Genomic DNA, 21,785 nt, shown 5'->3' with positions numbered 1-21,785 from the left:
CAATTTCTTGGAATAAAACCTTGGCTTTACAGTTTGTGTCAGTGTTCAGTCCTGAGTATCCTGAGTTTTGTAACACCTTCTGACTCTAGTCCTGATAAAGATCGTGTGAGTTTATCCCTATTTCTAGAAAAACAGCAGTAAAGCTATTGCAGTGTAATTAAATGTTAATTTGAAGACAAGACGTTCCTTGAGTACATGAATGGATCGTTTTTAACAAATAGATGTATTTTTGTCAAATTTTATTTATTCATCTTTACATCAACAACCACTGCCTGATGAATAATAAGTATCAAAACGCAGGGTAGGTAAGTTTTGAGAGTGATGTTTTGCTCTCTCTGGAATGTCACTGAGAAACTCTAGACACTATATTTATATAAACAGATACTAGAGCAGTTTCTACCCTTCCTTCCAGAAATGCTATACAGTAAGTAAAGGATAAACTTTGTAAGAACTTAAAAAACTTTCAATGTGAAATATGAACAAATAAAAATAACTGGCAACTTCATCTCTTTTCAGGCTCTAGCTCTAATTGGTAACCCCTTTGACACCTTACTTTTTCAAAAGATAGATTTAACCTCCTGGAGCACGTCTTCCACTCTCTGACTATAACCCAGGTGCAACTTGTCATTAACTGGCTCTGGAATTCCTCCTGGCCTTCTCTAGTTCTGCTCTGTCTTGAGTTCCACATGTGGCTGTTTTTTTTTTTTTTTTTTTTTTTGCTAAGGAAGATTTGCCATGAGCTACCATCTGTTGCCAATCTTCCTCTTTTTTCACTTGAACAAGATTAGCCCTGAGCTAACATCTGTGCCAATCTTCTTCTATTTTGTATGTGGGTCATAGCTACAGCATGGCTGATGAGTGGCATGGGTCTATGTCCAGGATCTGAACCCATGAACCCAGGTTGCTGAAGCAGAGTGGACCAGCTTAACCACTAGGCCATGGGACCAGCCCAGTTATTTGGATTTTTAATTCTGCTTGCCTTGTGATTTCCTTCTTGGCTTTGATGATCCAATTACTACTGTGAATTCTTGGCTCTTAAATGCCTGGTGATGTTGACTTGACTTGTCATTGGACTACTTTGTCAAACAACCCTGAGGAAGAATTAATACAACATAGACACTGTTTTACTTCCCAACTTTCCATTTGATTTCAGTATCGATTATAATATAACTAAAGCAAGGGACTACCCTGTGCCCCAACTTTGGCATTATTGTTTGGCCTATGCATGCGTAACTGAAATTATATGGGTGTGGCTTGATATTATTGATCTTTTTGTGAGTTTATTACTTACAATGACTAAAAATAGACTGAATTATTGAAACCACAAGTAGAAATGCAATTCTGGCAAAACACAAATATGTGGCAATTTCTACTGGTAAATTCATAAGAAAAGCAATGAAATCATAATATGCTTAATTGAGAATCTGTTTTTCTCTTAACAAGCACGGTTCCATTATTTCAAATACTGAATATTTTATCCCATTTAGATTTTTTTTTTTTTTGAGGAAGATTAGTCCTGAGCTAATATCCACTGCCAATCGTCCTCTTTTTTGCTGAGGAGGATTGGCCCTGAGTTAACATCTATGCCCATCTTCCTCTATTTTATATGTAGGATGCCTGCCACAGCCTGGCTTGATAAGCAGTGTGTAGGTCCATGCCTGGGATTCGAATCTGTGAACCCTAGGCTGCCAAGTGGAGTGTGCAAACTTAACCACTGCACCACTGGTCTGGCCCCTAGATTTTTTTTAATATAACACTTAATATTTGTGACTAATCAACTTTTGCTTTAAAAGTTGAATATATTAGTCGTAGTTTAAATGCTGTTGAGAGTCAGTAAATAGAGCTTGGACACATCTGTTTCTGACTGTGTTGGAAAAGCTGGTATCTGACAGATAGGCCATTGGAGAAAAATATAGAGATCAGAAACAGATCTACACGTATATGATCACTTGGTTTATGACAATAGTGCCACTGAAATGCTTTAAGGAAATGATAATGTTTTCTAAAATGATGCTAGATCAATTGGATATCCACCTGGGAAAATATAAATCTTGACTACTGCATCTCACTATACACAAAATCAATTGCAGATGGATTGTAGACAAAATGAAAGTTAAAAAATAAAACTCGAGGGGCCGACCTGGTGGTGCAGCAGTTAAGTGCACACGTTCTGCTTTAGCGGCCCAGGGTTCACCGGTTCGGATCCCGGGTGCAAACATGCCATGCTGTGGTAGCCATCCCACATATAAAGTAGAGGACGATGGGCACGGATGTTAGTTCAGGGCCAGGCTTCCTCAGCAAAAAAAGAGGAGGATTGGCAGCAGTTAGCTCAGGGCTACTCTTCCTCAAAAAAAAATTTAAAAATAAATAAAAAATAAAACTCGTAGAAGACATCATAGTAGAATATCTTAATAACTTTGGCATAGACATAAATTACTTAAACAGAACACAACTCATAATCAGAATATGTAAAACAATTCCTACAAATCAGTAAAAGAAAAGGAGGGGAAACATATTTCATTAGACAAAATCAACACTTCATAAAAGAAGATATTCAAATGTGCAATTAGTATGTGCTCATTATCATTAAGGAAACGAAAACAGCTTCACCACCACTAGAATGGTTAAAATAAAATTTTTAAAAAAGACAAATTACCAAGGTTTGGGGAAGATATGGAGCTACCTGAAATTTAATGCACTGCATGTAGAAATGTAAATTAGTACAGCATCTCTGTTAAATTTTTGCCAGCATCTACTAAAGTAAAATATATACTTACTTTATGACCCAGTAATTTAACTCATAAAATCAACAGATATACCTGTACAAGGACAGTTATACGTATTATGTGTATGTGTGCATATGTATATATGAAAATATATATACACACATGTACGTATATACATATATGTGTAAATATATATATATATATATTTCCAAGAGCATTAACTGTAATAGCCCAAACTGGAAACAAACCACATTTTCATCAACAATGAAATTAAGAAGTGAATTTCTGTATAGTTATCCAATGAAATACTGTACAGCAATGAAAAACAGTGAACATGGTACTACGGTACCAAATTGATGAAAATCACATATGCGTTGTCTAGTAGAAGAATGCATACACAAGAGTACAATCTATATGATTCAAAATAAAGTTCCTAACTAATTAAGCAAAATTAATCTATGATAATTGGAGCATCAGTGACCTTTCGGAGGTAAATGACTGCACAGGAGCACAAAGAAGGCTTCTGGTGTTCTGGGGCTAGTTATATCTCCATCCGTATGTGACAAAGGTGGTCAGCTTTGGGAAAATTCATCAAACTGTCCACTTAAGATCAGTGCATTTTATAGTATATACGCAATTCTTAAAATAAAACACTTTTTGAAATATTTTAAACAATTTTGTATATTGCAACCTACAGTCAAAATGCTAAATATTATTTTTATGAGTCTAAAAATTACCTAAATTTTAAAAAGCAATTTGTAGATATCACCAGAAGAATCCCCTTCATATGCCGGAAGGAGGGGGTGAATTATAATAAACAATGTGTTGGTGGTAGCATACAGGCAGACTCTAAAGTATAAATTGCATCTGTACCACTTTCCAGTTGGGCATCCTTGGGCTAGCTAATTCTGAGTCTGTATCTTATCCCTAAATGGACGTAATGTCTACTTCGTAGTGACCAAGTGAGGATCACAATAGCTAATACACGGAAAGCACTTAAAACAATCCCTGTCACATAGTAAGAATTTAATGAATGTTACCTATTATTATTTGCGTTGTTATTATATTCTTGTTATTTTAGTAACACTATATTATGTGTCTCAGGTCTATAAAGTAACACTAAAAATAATAGTCTTAACATGTTATTCAACCTTAGATAAGTCATTCATCATCCCTGTTTCTCAGTTTTGAAGACTGTAGAGTGGTAGTAGTACTAGGAGTAGTAATAACAACCGTGACAACTAATACCTGCTCAGTGGTTCACAACCCGGGGATTCTGACTCCACTTTCTGTACTATTAGCCACTCTGCTTATAACCTTCTAGGAATACCTATCAGTCAGGATGGGGTAGGGTTTGCTGTGATAACAAGCAACCTCAAAGTTTCGGTGGGATGTAACACAAAGGTTTATGTCTCACTCGTGCTTTGTGTTCATTGTGGTTTGGCAGTGAGCTCTGCCCATTTTAGTCGCTCAGGAGCCCAGGCGGACAGAGGCTTCATCTTGCCACAAGCTTCCATGGTCATCAAGGCAGGGGGAAGAAAATGTGAGGAATTGCAAGCTAGCTCTCAAAACTTTCACCCAGAGGTGTTTCAGGCTACTCCTGCTTCACAATTTCAGCCAAAGCAAATCACAGAGACACACTCTGTCTCTTCAGGTGGTGGGGAAATAGGATCATACCAGGAGGTAGAGAGCCAGAAATATTAGGTAAACAGTGCTAAAGACTATCATCAATACTAAGGATATTATTTTCCTCAAATGTGAAAATGAACATAAAAGTACTAATTAAAATGTAAAGTTTTCTGCAACTATACAGATCTTATTTAATCTAAAGTGTTTCTCTCTAAGGAGGATAATATATGTTGGATTTCACATTGGGGTAAACATTAATTTGGGGTAACATTAATTGGGATAACATTAAAAATTTGTTATCTCAGTTATCTCAGTCTTTATTAATTCTAAGTTTTGTTACTTGTATAATCAATATTTACTTCATATGACATCAATAGACTAATTATTAATTTTTTAAATTGCCTGACTGAATATTACAGATATGCTAGGTCTTATATTTTCTATTGTACTTAAATTTGGAAATTTTACCCCATGATAGCTATATTATAGACAGAATGAGTATGCCAAGACTTTCTGTAATTAAGCAGCATATTCGTAAATCATGGTTTTTCAGTAGGTTTGTGTTTAATCATTAAATTATTTTATTAAAAATGATCCAATAACTCCAAAGTTCAATATCTAATTTAGAGTTACATATTACCGAAAAAGTGAATAGTTTATAAGGAGCCAAAATTGGTAGTTTTTACACATACCAATGTGCATGGTATGTGGGAATCTTTAGATACAGTAAAAGTGTACAATAAAATTAAAGCAAAGTGCAAAGTCAATATAACACAACAATTACTTTGCACAATAAGTAGGGGTTTTAATAGAGATCCGCAGGGATCGTACCCTGTCTCCTTTGACCTGCCAGCATATTCCCAGCTTACTTATTCACCAAAAGGTGAATGACATCAGATAATAAAAATATGAGGGCCCCTGGTGACCAGACAAAGGCATGCTTCTTTTGGATGCTTTGTCCATCTTTGAGTGCCAGGGACCTTGCACAGGGCAAAGAGCACAACAGGTCCTCAATAGCAATATTTTTTATAGTACTGCAGGATGTCGCAAAGCTGAAAGGGGAGGTGTACTTTAGCTCTTCCAATAAAGAATAGGAGCAGTCAGTTGGGAGCAATCTGTATGAAAAACAATATTTGGGGATTTGCCTTAGCAAAAGTTCACTTCAACTCATAGTAACGCAAGAGTTTTTTTAAAATCCCCCAACAGCTTACTAAGGCTGCATTACTAGAAGTATTAAAACCAATTCTAAATACTTTCTAGAAGCATTACACTCCCACCAGATTGGCAAAACTTTTAAGGTCTGATAATATCAAGTGTCAGTGAGACTATGGAGTCATAAGAACCCTGAAAACACTACTGGTGGGAGTGTACATATTTGCTATTCTCCTCCACTCTGGACAGGCTATATCTGGGCATTAAATTTTGTCCTTCCTGGTAGAAAATGGAAGAGGGACACCTTTGAAAATTTATGTCCTCCTTTTAGGCAAACAGGGGGAGGGCAGGGAGCTTTTCTTTAATCTGCTTCTTCTCAATTACTTTCAGCTCAAAAGTATTCATATGCCAAAGTGGCATATTTTGGGTGGCATATTCTGCTATCCTTTGGTAGCTTACTTCCAAGAGGGCAGTAGCCAACTACATGAGTGGTTTTCTTTTCTTTATTGTGTTAAAGACTTGAAAATCCCTTTTCAAAATAAAAACTGATGGAGTGACTCATTACATGAAATGAACAAAAATTCAGCCTGAAAAGAGGAAGTGAGGAAAGGAAAAGGCGTTAGCCCAAATCCTATCTTCCGTGAGACTGTTGTGAAAACCACTAAACTAGAGAAAAGCCTCAGGACTGGGAAGAGGAAATCTTATCAGTAAGAGACAGTGGGAAGAAATGGAGATATTCTCCTGGGGGACTGAGAGAACCTGATGACTAATCTCGAATATTTATAGAAAGGGCTTTTGGGTGGGAGAGGACAATGTATTCTGTGTTGCTGTAAGGACAAAACTAGAATCAAGGAGAGGTTGTTACAAGGAGGAAGGCATTTATTCGAGGAAAGTACGACGTACCTGATGGTGGATGTGTCAAACTAAGATGGCGCTCTCAGAAAGCAGAGGACTCACCATTGCTGGAAGCATTCAATGACTGGTTGACCACATCCCTATGAAGGACAACATGGATGGGGTTCTGCACTCTGAGAGACATTGGGATAGAGGACTTATAGGTCTCTTCCCTTCTGAATGAGTCCACATGATATTGATGTTGAAGCTCAAAATCTTTGTAAGGGTCCACCATGATAACATTGGCCGCATTGCTATAAAACAGAAACTGATACCAGCATCAACCACCCCTTGATCCATCTGGTTGCTTTCTTTCAGCCTCACATTTTCTTTTAAATTTAATTGCTCTTCAATACTATTTTTCACTTAATCTGCTGCCCTATCTTTGCCATAAATCTCTCATTTTAAGGTAAATAAGAGGGACAAATGAGCGAGTGTGGAGTGGTATGAAAATCTTATTCACTAATATTGGCAATCAATTACAGTCGTTCTTAGGATTGTTAGTCATTCAAGCATGTTCATTAATCAGCTCTCAGTTATTCATTCTTCCACACCTTTTGGCTCAAATTTGCTGTGACATCATACTGTGTTCAAAGGAGTGCCTCACAAGCCATGAAAAAGACAGGGTGTCTTTAGTATGTTAGTCAGTAGCTGGTTTAGTTAAATATCTGTCCACCCACGCTGTACTACATTGATTAATTTTTAAAGAAATGGCTAAATGAAGATATTAATTATTTGTATGTGTGCCTATGCTCTCATGCACACCATTATATTTTAATTTACTTATTAATGAGTAAGCCGATATGATTTTAAAATTATTTCCCATCTGGCTTGCATGCTAATAAAGAAAAGAAATCTACTAATTTGTGCCATATCGAATTTAACCTTTTCTTTTTGTACTTTCTAATTACATAGCTCTCAAGGAAATCAAACTAGAAAAAATGGATTTAACCTTCCTGCTTTTTAGTCCTCATACATAGCCATGTAGTGTGGAAGAAAAACAAAACATTCATTTTGGAGGTCTTAGCGATATGAAAACAGAACATGTACACAGTTATCTCCCTATTATTTGTCTTTATTTTAATCCTGCTTATGTAAAACTGAAATACAACAAGAAGGCAAGTTGATTATCTTGCAAAATAATTAAGTGCCATCTGAATCATCAGAAAATTCAATTGTATTCTGCCTCATTTTGGTGTAGTATATTATGATCAAGTTTGGAAATTCTGTAAACCACATAGAGTATGTACGGTAATTCTCTTTTGCCCTGCTTGTTTACTCATTCCACGTGATACCAGCACCATGTGCCACAACAGATTGGTTATGCCTGTACAAACACAGGAGGCATCAATGTTTCTGAATGGTAGATTTTTATTAATTAATTTGTTATGCTTTTGGAATATTTCTCCTGATTCGAACTGTGTGTGCATGTGTACTTAGAGACAATTGTACATGCTGCTAATAAATGAAATTAAAAAGAAAAATTAAATATAAAATTTGGATGTTAATGAATTTTCATGTATTTTTCAACATAAAGTTGAAAAACATTATACTTATGCCTTCTGGATGTCTCAAAATGGAAATCATACTGCTGCCTTTTAGGTGGGTTTTGGATTATGTGGAAGAGACCACATTCTTACTGTAACATTTGATTGAGTCACTGATTTAATTCACCAAAGACACAAAACTTTACGGAAAGTGAGACAACCACAGGGGGAGGAGCAGTTACAGCGAGGTTCATGCAGCTCCACTTTGCTGCCATGTTTCTCCCACAAGGGACATCAGATCTAGAAGACTCTTTTCCTTCTCATCACAATTTCATCTTATTCTATACTCCCCTCACTCTTAAAGAAGAACGTGTACTAGCCATCTCTGCCCTTCCATTTAAGGGAATATTTACATTCAGTTCTCCTGGTTCTTGAACAGAATCACCATGTGCTCATCAGTGGAGAGAAAGCAGAGTGAATTCTCAGTTGTCGCGAGACAAAAACTTATTCCTTGTACTTACAGAATCAATGACAGTTCATTTCCCCGCATTCAGTCCTGTGATTTTGATTTAATCTTCTTTCAACTGAGTGCTGCTGATGCTGAATTTAATCTAAGGGCTACAATTGAAAATGCATTTTCCTGCACCAACCTATTGTTACTGCCTCTAAAATAGATTTGAAAGTGCAGTAAATCTTTAAGATAATGGAAAGAAAATGGAATTGAGTGTCAGAAGTTGTCCTGCTTCTCTACTGCTTACTATCTTCATGACTTTAAGCAATTTCCTTAAATCTCCTGAGTCATTGGTAAAATGACAGTGATAATATAGACCTGAGAGAACTGTATGGAACCACACAAACTGATACACGTGAGAATGTGTTTCGTAAACCACAATACACCAGAACCATGTGTATTCTTATGCATGTGACAAAAATAGGTGTTTTAAAAATCAGCTATCCAAAAATAATACTAATCACTCTATAAACCTACAGTCTTTGCACAACGGTTGTACCATAGTCCTGAAAACATTAGAATATGATATACATCTAGGTTTTTCACCTGAAAATAAACTTAAAAGTATTCAAGTATTTAAAAAATATATTTATATCCATAGATTTTAAAAAATAGCTTTTATTCTTTTACTATTACAACTGTTTGTGTATAAAGTCTTATAATTATTTCTTTTTAAACCTAAAATTAACATATCTTCTTTTCTTCCGATTAACACAATTGAGTAGCAAATTATTTTTTTAAAAGCTTTCTAAACTGATATTCTGAAATGACTCATCCAAGAAAATACCTTTTCTATTCAGAAATCTGCACTTCTATTTTATTCTTTAGTCAACCACACTATTAACCACACAACCCTAAAAATGTTTGCTGTATCAATCAACCAAAGGCCAATCATTTCATTCATTCCTCCATTCAGGGGAATGCCCCAGGCACGTGGATGATGACAATGACTTTTCTGTGACCTTTTTGGTAGACCTGGCGATGAGTTAGTAAATATGTGAGGAATTTGTCCTTTCAGTTTTATAATGAACTTACAGGCTTACCTCAGCCTGCATTGTGGAAACCAAAGATCACTAAAGGGCTTGGTAAAAACCTCTTTGGATTTCTCACTCATGAGTTGGAAACCTAAATGCCTAACCTGAGCTTTCTTTTGGAAACTATGAAGTTGAAATCTCTGCTTTATTTTATCTGCTGGTGGCCTGACCTGTAAAATTGCTCTGCAGAAATACATCCATCTAGAATGTTAAAGATTGAAAAGTTCACACACTACTGTAACAATCTTATGGCATTCCGCTGAGCTCCCAGCTCCCTCTTGGTGGCCAAGCTATGATGATCCATTGCAGCTTTGACATGATAGCAATCTTACCCTGCAGCGTGTAGGGGAAGTGGGAGAATTCCCCTCCCCTCTTTTCCTTAAGGTTCTTATGGCTGGTCAAATAATTAAAAAGGCAGGTTAGCAGGAGAAAATCAAACAAAGCTTAATAGCATGAATACATGGGAGAAACTCAGGAGAAAGTGAGCAACTCAGCCAACTGGTCAAGGCTGCCGGTTTAAGGATCTTCAGCTCCAGACAAGGAGGGCGTTTCAGGTGGTGATTTGGGGCTTCAAAAGGGAGGAAACTCACAAGGAAATGGAAAAGCAAATGTTTGGTAAATAGAACTTTGATAAGAGTGGGTTTAGCAAGGATCCTCCCAGTCTACCGGATACCCAGAGCTATGTATGGTGATGGCCTGTCCTGGGGACAGGCCTTCAGTTTAAATTTCTTTTAGGCTGTTAGAGGGGAAAGGTCGAATGTTCTTCCTGAGTCTGAGCCTCTATTGTCTTCAGCTTGAAATAATCCGCCTACCAGAGTGGCGCATCCTCGGAGGTCTGCCCTGAACCCCATCTGGTGACATATACCTTGGGATTGTTTTCATCCTGTGTGAGTGGCTTATCCACGAGCTTCATCCTTTCATAGTCTCAATATTAACAATGGAACTAAATTAATGTTTTTATTTTTTGACAAAAATATGACTTTTAATAATGCCGTTTTAATAGCTTAGATCATTCACAATAGACTTGAAAAATTATTGTTTTCTTAGAGTCGCCTTGAACTTGCTTCCAGACCTGTGATGTGCTGGTCTCTGTTAAGGACCAAAACCCAAAGCACTGAATAGGAATTTAGGAAATTTGGATTTGGGTCTTGCTCTTTCACCACCTGGCTGAGAGTTTTAACCCTGTGCTTCAGCTTAATCATCTGTGTGACCCCGGGCAAATCACTTGATTTCTTTTGTGCCTCCGTTTTCTTATCTATAAAAGGAGATAATAAAGTGCCTACTTCTTAGTGTTGTTGTAAAGAGTCAATGAGATTATGATTATAAAGGGCCTGCAACAGTACTGGATTTATGCTAAGAACATATATGTTATCTATAATACTCTAACAGTAATCTGTTGTCATAATTCTTTTATTATCTCACCTCACAAGGCTGTAATAGTACCAGATGACATAATAAATGAACTAGTTATTTTCATTACTGCATAGCAAACTACCACAAACTCAGCAGCTTAAACAGCGCCCATTTATGCCATAGTTTCCGGAGGCCAGAAGTCCAGGTCTAGCTTAACTGGATTCTTGCTCAGGGCCTCACAAGGCTGCAATCAAGGTGTCAGCTAAGCTGTGTTGCTTTCTGGAGATCCAAATTCTCTTCCAAGCTCATGTGGCTGTTGAAAGAATTCATTTCCTTAAGGTTGTAGGGCTGAGGTTCCCATTCTTGCTAGATGTCAACCAGGGTTCACTCTCAGCAACTGGAGGCTGCCCGCTGTTCCCTGCCATGTGACCCTTTCTGTAATATGGCAGTTGCTTTCTTCCAGAAGAGAAAAGCTTGTCTCACTGGCTTCCAATACTTTACCATGAGATGACGAAAGCTCTGCTTTACAGGGCTTATTTGATGAGGTTGGGCCACCCAGGGTAATCTCCCTTTAGCCATATAAGGCAGCATGATCATGGCTTGATACCTTCCCATGCTCACAGTTTCCACCCTCACTCAAGGGGAAGAGATCACATGGAGCGGGGCGGTCATCTTAGAATCGGGCCTTCCACAAATGTGAATATGAAGTAAAAAGTAAAAATGCTGTATAAATATAGAGTGCTCATTATTATAATTTTTATTATTGTCACCATGATGATCATGATATTAACAAATTCTTAACCTCATACAACACTATTCCACTTATTTTCAGTGGTTTAAATTAGCTATAAAGAGTATTCCAATTCATCTAATAATTGTGTACCTCAGAGCTTAGCATTCAGCTTATAACTCCTTGAATTCCTATTCTCTTTGGGATGTTTACTTCCCACATTCCCTCCTTTGATCTGAGTCACTGAATCATGGCAAGAACAAAGTTCCATGGAGAAATAGGTTTCTGTTGGAGTCATCAGTCCATAAAAAGTTCAATCGTTATCACTCTTACATGTATGTACCAGTCTTGAAATTCCCAAAGGCCTGGTTGTACTCAGCTCTAAAACAAATAAAAGAAAAGGTCATATTTTCCACTGCTTTAATGAAATTTAACCCAGAACTAATGTGACAGACTCAGAGACGTTTATTTGTAGGCAGCAGGACTGAGTTTAAGATAATCCACATGACTATGGCTTTGTCATTTAACCAGCACTCATGGTGGCCTTGTATACTGTAAAAAGTTCAATAAGTAGATAATAAAATCAAATATAATTATAAAGCAAAAATATATACAAAATAAAAATACAATAAAACAACGATGTAGGGAAAAGTTAAAATTAATTCCTCATCCATTAAAATAAAATGGGGAATTTAACCCAGAAATGCAAACAAGAAGCTTCTGGTATTTTATTAATACAAGTGCTTTCAGGGCTGAGATGAATTTCATATCCATACGGAGATTAGTAAAATTTTTGTACACAGAATAAAAAAAGAATACAAACTACAAAATGTATCTGTGCTCAAAATCATCTCTGCCACTGTTGGCAATATGATCATGGATGAGTCAATTTTCCTCACTGAGACCTCATTACCGCCTCCTGGATAAGGAGTTAATACTGTCTACTACAGAAGATGTTCTGAGGAGTAAGTGGAATAACCTATGCTAAGATCTCAGGACAATGTTTGGTACATAGAGGGCATTAGAAAGTGATGACAACTGTTGTTATTGTTATTATTATTTATTTTAATTATGTTAACATGTGACCCGATGTCTAGGATATATTAAGTACTCAGAAAATATTACTTTCTTCAACCTTCTTGGATACCTGTTTGTTGAGTTGAGCTGGATCTGACAAGAAGAGTATTATGGATATTATCAATCTGAAATACATTAAGAGGTTACTCTTAGTCTAAACTTTATTTAATTGTATACAATTTTCTTCCTCCCCTCTTTCTCCCTGCCTTCCTGTCTTCCTTCCATCTTCCCTTCTTTCACTCTACTCTCTCTCTTTCTTCCTTCTTTTTCTCTATCGTTTTTTCTCAAGCAGATATTATTTTAAATTTCCGAACAACCTATGTGAGCAAGTCTGGCCAGGTTATCTTTGAAGCAAGATCAATTTGCATCCACTACGTCACAACCTGGTTCATCATTGATTTGATCGCTGCCCTGCCTTTTGACCTCCTGTATGCTTTCAACGTCACAGTGGTGAGTAAAGAGCTCCCTTCCACATGACCTCAAAGGCTGGTTTTACCCCTGTGCTTCTTTTTCACATGTTCAGGTTTTATTCATTTGTGGCAATTTGTGCATCCAGGATTTTGTTCCCTCTTCAACAAAGATGCCAAGGTGACCAATGATATGCCTATCAGATTCTCCACTTGAGGAAGTTACTTCCTTTTGAAATTTGCATTACTTAGTTATAACTAGTTATTTGCATTGTTTCTAGTTATTTAAATACCTGGAACCAGGATATACAAAAAGCCTGAATTTATTATCAATACTGACTCACTAAAAAATCCTTTGACAAGGAAACCATGTGTAGAAATACGAGCATTACTTTATATTACTAAGGCAGATATTAGCCTTGAGAATTTGGTGGAGACTTTAAAGATTTCTTCTCCTTTTATGAATTTCCTCTCTACCTCTTGAGTATTTCCTTATTCACTGACAAAACAAACAAGACCGATCAAGACAGAGAAAAATGCTCAAATAAAAATAAGAGAATTTAACCACTTTTTGGAAGTCCTTGTAAAAATGTTGGATGGGACAGAAACCTAAATGATGCAATGACCAACATAAAGTTGAGAGTTCTCTTGAATTTTAATTGATATTTGTAGCTTCCCCTCTTTCTTCATCTAAAGCCTTTATCCTCTTGTCTCATCACAGGAAAGAAAACATGCCCACTTGTAGTAGCTATTTTTACTATTTAATCATTGATACTCTTAAAAGCAGTAAGTGCTTCCTTATAAACAGAGAGACATCTAAGGAAGTATAATAGTAGTTTGGGACCAGTAATGCAATTTGCTGTGGAGTAACCAATTTTAGCAGGTAAAAATTTACCGATTATTAGTTCAAGTTAAATATATTTCCCACTCAGTTGATAACCCCTTGTAGAAATCATATTCTCTATCAAGAATTTAAAAGCGTAGTTTTTAATATTAAACAAGGTGATCAGTGTTTCAAATACATTCGAATACAGAATGAAGATCGAACTATACTCCTGACTATTTAGTACAGATTTCTGCACCTGTTAATTGCCTGTACAATAGCATTTTTCTTTTCTTTTTCTTTCTTATTTTTTTTTTTAAGTTGGAAAGTTGAGGGTGTCAATCTCTTTAAAAGGTTTATAACTCAACTGAAAGGAAAGCTCTGGAGAAAAATCTAGTATGTAATATCAATCAGTGCTACACTGAATTGTTATCCAAGCTTTTTAAAGTGCTTTTTAAGATTGAATTTGACTAGATAAGTGTACTATAATGAAAGCGTAATGACTTAAAATAAGGCTTTTGCAAGGTTGCAAAAAAATATCCAAAAGCAATGTATAATTCACAAAATGCTAAAAAAATTTCCAAATTCTCCTAGAGAATTGTTAAATACATGGTGCTTAATAGACTCTGCTCTAAACTAATTGACTCTTTTGCTATACTAATAATATTTTTTATATTCCATTTTTCTTTGGGTCCTGAACAAATAGAATAATTTTAAATATATATGTTATAGAATTATATGATAAAATACATAAAATAAAAAATACATAACATGTATTTATGTATCAGCATCTCATTGCCTAAAATTAACATGGATAAAGGATTTTTGAAAGTCTAATTCTCATATTTTGATAAATTTTAAATTCTTGTGCACTTTCACTACACTTCTGTCTTTCTTCTTTCTTATTTGTGAAATCTGGCACAAATACTTTACAAAGAATAGATCAACATCTATATCAGAAAGAAAGAAAAAGAACACAGCTAGCTAGCAGGTTCCTGAATTGATCTTATGATTTTATCTTTTTGAGTACAGAATAAGTCACAAGATTACAACTGAACACAATCTTATTGAACATCTATTGTTATCCTGAGCTTGGAGTGTTTTGTATCTTAACTTAGTAATTTATCCTTTTATTCATTTAACACTATTTATTGAGCACTTACTAAGTGTCAGGCACTATTCTAGGTACATTTTTCTTAGTGATAAGGGAAGATGGCTAGGAGAGGAAGGAATTAGAAGTCAACTGAATCCAGCTAATTGCAAAGGCAAACTTCCAAAAGATGCTGAACTTGTTTATAATTCTGTCTGTAAAGAAAAAATTCCTCTTAGGTTGGTCATATACATCACTTCCTTCCACTCTATTTATGATTCTACCCCCCAAATTAGATAAAGTCAAGGAATTTGTCAAACTCTAATGTCAAAACTCTATTTGATATTAAATCAGCCAGGTACAGAAAAAGAGAGAAATCTTAATTAAGGAAGAAAAGTATTTACTCAAAGAAATTAAATTGTCTTATCTTCCTTTATCCTATCACTTCCTGATAGAATATGTCAAGAACAAAGAAATGGTCATGTTCATGACCATAGTACTGGAATAATGTTTATACTTCATTTTTAGAACTTTCCAGAATGGCTATAAGCTAAAGTAATGTCATGGCGTGAAGTGAACCCATGAGCTAAATTGTGCTGCTCTGTCTGCTACCTCAGGTGTCTCTCGTGCATCTCCTGAAGACCGTACGGCTGCTGCGTCTTTTGCGTCTCCTGCAGAAGTTGGACCGTTATTCCCAACATAGCACAATCGTCCTGACTCTGCTCATGTCCATGTTTGCGCTCCTTGCACACTGGATGGCGTGTATCTGGTATGTCATTGGAAAAATGGAGAGGGAAGACAACAGCCTTCTGAAGTGGGAAGTTGGTAAGGGCTTACATTTGTCACATTTTCCATTTTTAAGCAAAAAGGAAGATTGTCTAGAATTTGGAGGAGGTGAAAGATGAGTCTATAAGTACATGTCCTCTGTTGATTTTTCTCATCTTTTTAGGGGGAGGGGAAGGTCCATGACACAAGTGATTTTTTTTTTGAGAAAATTTTCTGGAGCAAACTTATTTTGTTTCAAAGAGTTATGGGTTAAACTTTCAGTGGGTTAACTGTTCAAAATGACCAGCAAGGCTGTGAAAGTTTTTAGATAGGTAATGTGTGATCTTATCTTGACATATCCAATGCAGGGACAGTAATAGTAAATCACTGGGCACCTGACCTATGGCCAATCATGACAATAAGAAAATGATCACTCGTGTTTGGGAGTTGGGGGAGGATTTAATAGAAAAGATACACCTGCCATTCTTTCTCTTAAAAAGCAAGAGAGAGCTATCATAATGACACAGTTCCCACATTTAGCGAACTTTGAGAATTTGTGATGTAGAGAGAATTGGATATTCACAAATATAATTTACAAAATTTTGTGTCCCCATAGTACATGGGAGTGTAAGAGATTTTCCAAGTGTTACATAATTCTGCATAAAGAAAACTGAAACGTTCTGCGTGTGAACACATCTTTTAACTTACGTCAACCACATAAACTTTAGAAAAAATGAAAATTTTGAAGCTGTAACTCTCTATCCTAAAATATCTTTGTTCTTCTCATAGTCATTTCCTTTAGAGAATCATCATAGTACCCTACATAGGATTTTTGTTCTTAATCTGATATTTAATCTAAAGAATATGTTTCTTGGTTGGTTAAAAAATCCTTCATTTATGTTCTCCTCCAAAAATCAGTCTTGAACTTTTGAAAGAAGCCCAGACCTTTGCACAGGGATAAAGCCACAAGAGATTCCCAAGAGAGAAAAATGTTCTGACCTCTCATGCCAGCACTTAGTGGCAGAATGCATTTTGAACTTCCCTGGGTTGGCCCTCATTAATGCCACTCTCTCACCGTAGGGTGTATACAAAGCCTTCAAAGGCATCTTTGGAGAAAAAGCTGGAGACCTTAAGAAAGCAGCTTCAAGGGAGTGACTCTCCTGTCTACGTTCTTAAAAATGCTCCTACACATCTCAATTTCATCCCTGAGCTACTCAAAGCAGCTGATGTACTCTGAGAATTTTCATCTCAGAATGGTTTTCTTATCTTCCTTATCAAAGCACTTTTTCTGTGACTTGCTGTGGACCTCAATTCTCAGAAATGAAGTAAAGGGAAAAATAAAACTGCAAAGTGAAAGCAAAAATATCCTTCATAAAGAGAATATGAGATGAGAGAGAGAGGAAGAGGTAGGGGGAAAGAGAAGAGTTGATCAAAAAGAGGATCAAAGCCTGGATTGCACTTGGATTAAAATATTTTCCATCCTTCAATACCATTTCCCTTTCTCTAACTTTGTCCTGAAGGCTTTCCCATCACATTCTCTAGTGGAGCTCTAATGGTCTTCCGTGAATTACCGCATTAGATCTCTGCCCTTTGTTTTGAACCCATATTAAAACTCTGACTTGTGGTCAGCCACCTGATTCCTTTTTGGACCTGACCTAATTTCCTTTGGGCCCCAGACCTATACACTCATATTAATTTGTAAGGCTTGTCTAGTCTGAGAGTCTCCAGATGGGGATATTCAGCTTACTCATGCTCTCAAATTTAGTTATGTGAGGAAAGCTTTTTGTTTTGTTTCTAACACGCCAGTCCTGCTGCAGACATACAAACTAGTTGTTGTTTTTCTTCCCACAAACATGCAGAGTTATTTTCTAAGAAAAAAGAAGCCAACTACCTGAACTGCTTCTGTATTGCTCCCTTCCACTCCTACTCTTGGTCCTGGGGTTATGGTTCAGTATAATGAGTGGAGGCTTGAGAACTAGAAGTCAACCCACAAAGAGAGCATTGGCATAATCGAATAGTCGGAAGAACCTTGGGTTGGAGGCAATGGATCCCTTCTATCATCATGGTTCTACCACTAACCAACTGTGAGATTTGCAGTAATTTTGTTCACCTGCCTGGGCCTTAGCTTCCTCACTATATAACTTGAAAGTCTATTTCAGGTTCCATGATTTATGACTTTAATGGAAGAACAAACCCAGTATCGTGTGCTTAATATACCTATCTTTTATTTTAGCTCAGTACCCACATAAACCAGCAGTAGCAACCATCCAACGTCAGTAAGTTTAAGGAAAAGGGCTGTGTCAGGAAGTACATTCTATGATCATGGCATGTCAGGGAATTGATATGTTTTACTCAGTTGTGATAAAAATGACCGAACATTTATCTTTAGAGAATTAGATTTCCTGTCCAAACACCTCTCAGGATATGATCAGGAAGGTAGTGCCTGTCAAAATTGGATTTACAGGCTTGACTACAAGGACTTTCCCTTCCTCTAAAATTACTTGCATCATTTGTTCATTTAAAACATTCTCCAGCTGAGATTGGACACAAATTAAATAATTATGACCTTCCTTGCCTAATTTTATAATGAAGCAGCTGAGAGTCTAGGCTAATTTAGTTTTTACCATGTAATTTGTCCACTAATAATATGTTTTACCTTTTTCGGTCCAATTATCATGAATTGGAAAACGCACTATACAAACACAATTTCGTTAGAGAACACGTTGTTCTTTATGTTGTGACTAACATTAGATGTATAGAACAGATTCACCTTTCCAAGTGAAAAAAATGGACATTTTCTTTCTAATCGCTAATTGCCTTGAAATGATTTTTTTTCCCCTTTTGTCCTTGGCAGGCTACCACTTACAGCTAGAGAGAGTTCCAGTACTTTGTATCAGACCAAATCAAAGTTAGTCTTTAAATAACGTTATAGTGAGAGATATAGATATCTCTCTAAGATATCCATTTTTGGAAAGAAGCATACCTGTAGACTAATTATATCAGAAGCTGCTTATGAACTGATTTGCCTAGTGTTATATTTTACTTTATATTTTTATATGTTTCTATACTATATTTGAGGAATTTGAGGTTTGGCTTATTGTTCCCTGGAATTGTAGACCTGGGAGGACCTTGGTCTAACTCTTTGATTTTATGGCCAGAAATCCAGCTCTAGGTCATGCAAGATCTTTGGTGGAAGTGGTTGTTGTCTGTTGTGTCCACTGCTGCATCCCCATTGTGGCGTACAGTTCCTGGCACATGACACATGTGCAAAAAGATTGTTAAATAAATCAATCTTCAAATCATTCAGTTACTAAGTCACAATCATGAGACAAGAACCTAGACTCCCTAACTCCTTGTGTAGAACTCCTTCTAATAATTTTGAATATTATGAAATTATAGAGAATGGCGATTTAGCAAATTCTTTCTGGCAGGAAGATTGAGAGGAGAAGAACAAATAGAGTGCTCACTTAAGATTTGACCATTCATTCCAAAATTGTTTTTTTGAGGAAGATTAGCCCTAAGCTAACATCTGCTGCCAGTCCTCCTCTTTTTGCTGAGGAAGATTGGCCCTGAGCTAACATCTATGCCTATCTTCCTCTATTTTATATGTGGGGCACCTGCCACAGCATGACTTGATAAGTGGTGCATAAGTCTGCGCCCAGGAGTGGAACTGGCAAACCCCAGGCCACCAAAGAGGAGCACGCAAACTTAACCGATACGCCATCCAGTGGCCTCCAAAAATATTTTTGAGTGCTCACTGCTTGCTTGGTCCTGTGTTAGGCCCTGGAGATACCAAAACAAATAATATACTTAATGCGATGGAGCTTAAAGTCCAGTAGGAAGAATAGGTAAATAATTCACTGAATATATCAGTGTGATATATTCTATAACAAGAATATGCGTAAAGGAGTGGTAGCTAAATCTAATTAGAATGTCAGCAAATGCTTTTCTGCCTTGAGCTGAGTTGTAAAGGATCAATAGGTCTTGTCTCTACAGATGCTGAGGAATGGGCATGTGTGACAGCAGGGACATGACGATATGATGCAGTTCAGTAGAACCAGCATAGAGGTGAATGGGGGCAGGTGGATGGTAGTAAGATGATGCACTAAAGAGGTAAGTAGTTAGGGGCCAGATCTTTACAGACTGTTCATGCTAATCTTTAGAGTTGGGACTTCATCCTAAGGCCACAGCGAGGCAAAAATTCTCTCTTGGGCAGTGATCCTTTGAGTATAGAACACTGGGCAACAAGGGGAGGTGTTTGGCTTTGCTTCATTTTCAATATCTGTAAAATGCTAATAGTAATAGTGCCTACCTCATTGGGGTTGCCAGAATTAAATTAGGCAATCTATGGGAAGCATTTAGCACTGTGCCTGGTACCAAGTATCTGCTCAGTAAATAGCAGCTATTTTAACAATCATTACCATTTTATTATGACAGTTACTTCTAACAGAGTGCCATGAGCTGTGACTGGTGATACTTAGCATTTTATATGGGAAAGTTATTAAGAAATGGCTTAAAAAGAGTTGCCTTCAAGGCCTAGTTGTAGTGCTGGACAAGAAATTATATGTTTTTGTGTATCTTCAACATAATATATTTACCCAAACTCTTTATTTGAGCAACCCTCTGAAAAATTAGTAATTTTCACATAGCCTTATAAGTGCACACAGATAGGAGATTTCTCCTTCAAGGCTAATGCAGGAGACAGGTCCAACATCCACACCCTATAAGCTTGCTGGGATATATCAAACTTCTATGAAATTTAGACATAGTGCTTCCGTGGCAAGATATAACACTGCGTTAAAGAGATACATCACAACTGAGTCGAAGCATGCTTTTTTCAATTTTAATTTCTGTTTTGGCTGCAAAAAAATGTTTCAGAATGATCTCTTTGGGGGACCTTTATTTATCTTCTGTAAGACTTGAATAAATACCCTTGCATGTTTCCTTATATCCCAATTAATGTAGGGATATATTATTTTAATTATTATCGCTTATTAAGTTCGATTAATGATATTCATAAAGTTCAATTAATAACATTGAATTAGTCCTTAAAGAGTTCCATTAGGATTCTGAATAGAATATAATAGTTCTGATTTTAATCTAGAAAGATTTAGATTTGGATCTTGCTTCAGGCATGTACTAGGCATGTGATTTTGGCCAAGATGACTTCAATGTGTGACTTTTTATACAATGATCTTAGTTCCCTCATCTGTAAAATGGATGTGACGTTTTGGAGGATTAGAATTATTCAAGTTGACATACCTAACATAATTTCTGATTTATGATAGGTTCTTGTAGCTAGTAACTACCACCATTACCACCACTACTACCACCTCCACTCTTATCACTAATTCCACTCTTATCACTCAAACTCAGCCACCTGCTCAAATTTACATCCATGAACTATGTAGAGCTGAAATAGCAATATTATTCAAGTTTGGTGAAGAGGTGATATTTGTGTATCAGTCAGGATTCTTGATTGCAAGCAAAGACAGAAAAGGAATTCATTAGCAGGACATGCAGACTCAAAATTACGATAGAGAATGAGACTTGGGAAAAGAATATGAGCCAGATACCCCAGTGCAAGAAGCACTGTTGCTGACATTTTGCAAGGGTGGCCTGGACCTGTTTCTATCTTTGTAGATGCTATGAGAGAGTCCTAACCCTCTGTTCATCTCTGACTCACAGTCCCTGAAGGGAGAATTTAATTGGCCAAGCTGAAGTCACATGCTCAGATACTGACTGCTGGGGCAAGCAGAGACCCCATCTTACACTTCCGTGGTGGGAAGTGGGTCCCTGTCTCTTCCTTACTTTATCTATGGTGAATTCCCCCTTCACAAAGGAGTTTAGACAGCCAAAAAAAACAAAAGACAAAAAACCAAAGAATGTTTACAATAGCATCTTTACCCTTACATGTAAAGACAAACAGTAAAACTTATTAAAATGCTTCCAAGAATCTTCATACCCTTCTCAGACATCATCACATCAGATGGAATTAGCTGAAAGACGGGGATGTGGTAATTCTCACTGGATCTTGCTCACTGCAACAGTTGATGCTCCTGATGTAAACTTGACCATGGAGTTCTTACCAAGCTGGGCTTCCCCAG

At 36.7% G+C, this 21,785-nt stretch overlaps 1 protein-coding gene across 1 annotated transcript in view; it reads left to right on the top strand.

The window, feature by feature from the left end:
- The window catches only part of KCNH8 (potassium voltage-gated channel subfamily H member 8), a 338,704-nt gene that overhangs the window by 212,496 nt on the left and 104,423 nt on the right, over nt 1-21,785 (top strand). The window contains exons 7-8 of the mRNA XM_023620873.2: nt 12,886-13,043; nt 15,531-15,738. Coding sequence (XP_023476641.1) covers nt 12,886-13,043; nt 15,531-15,738 — 366 coding nt within the window. The remainder of the gene's footprint in view (nt 1-12,885; nt 13,044-15,530; nt 15,739-21,785) is intronic.

The sequence above is a fragment of the Equus caballus genome, chromosome 16, assembly GCF_041296265.1.
Source record: "Equus caballus isolate H_3958 breed thoroughbred chromosome 16, TB-T2T, whole genome shotgun sequence".
NCBI classification, from domain to species: domain Eukaryota; kingdom Metazoa; phylum Chordata; class Mammalia; order Perissodactyla; family Equidae; genus Equus; species Equus caballus.
The sequence above is the reverse complement of the archived record's forward strand: the minus strand, read 5'-3'. Positions and strand labels throughout refer to the sequence as shown.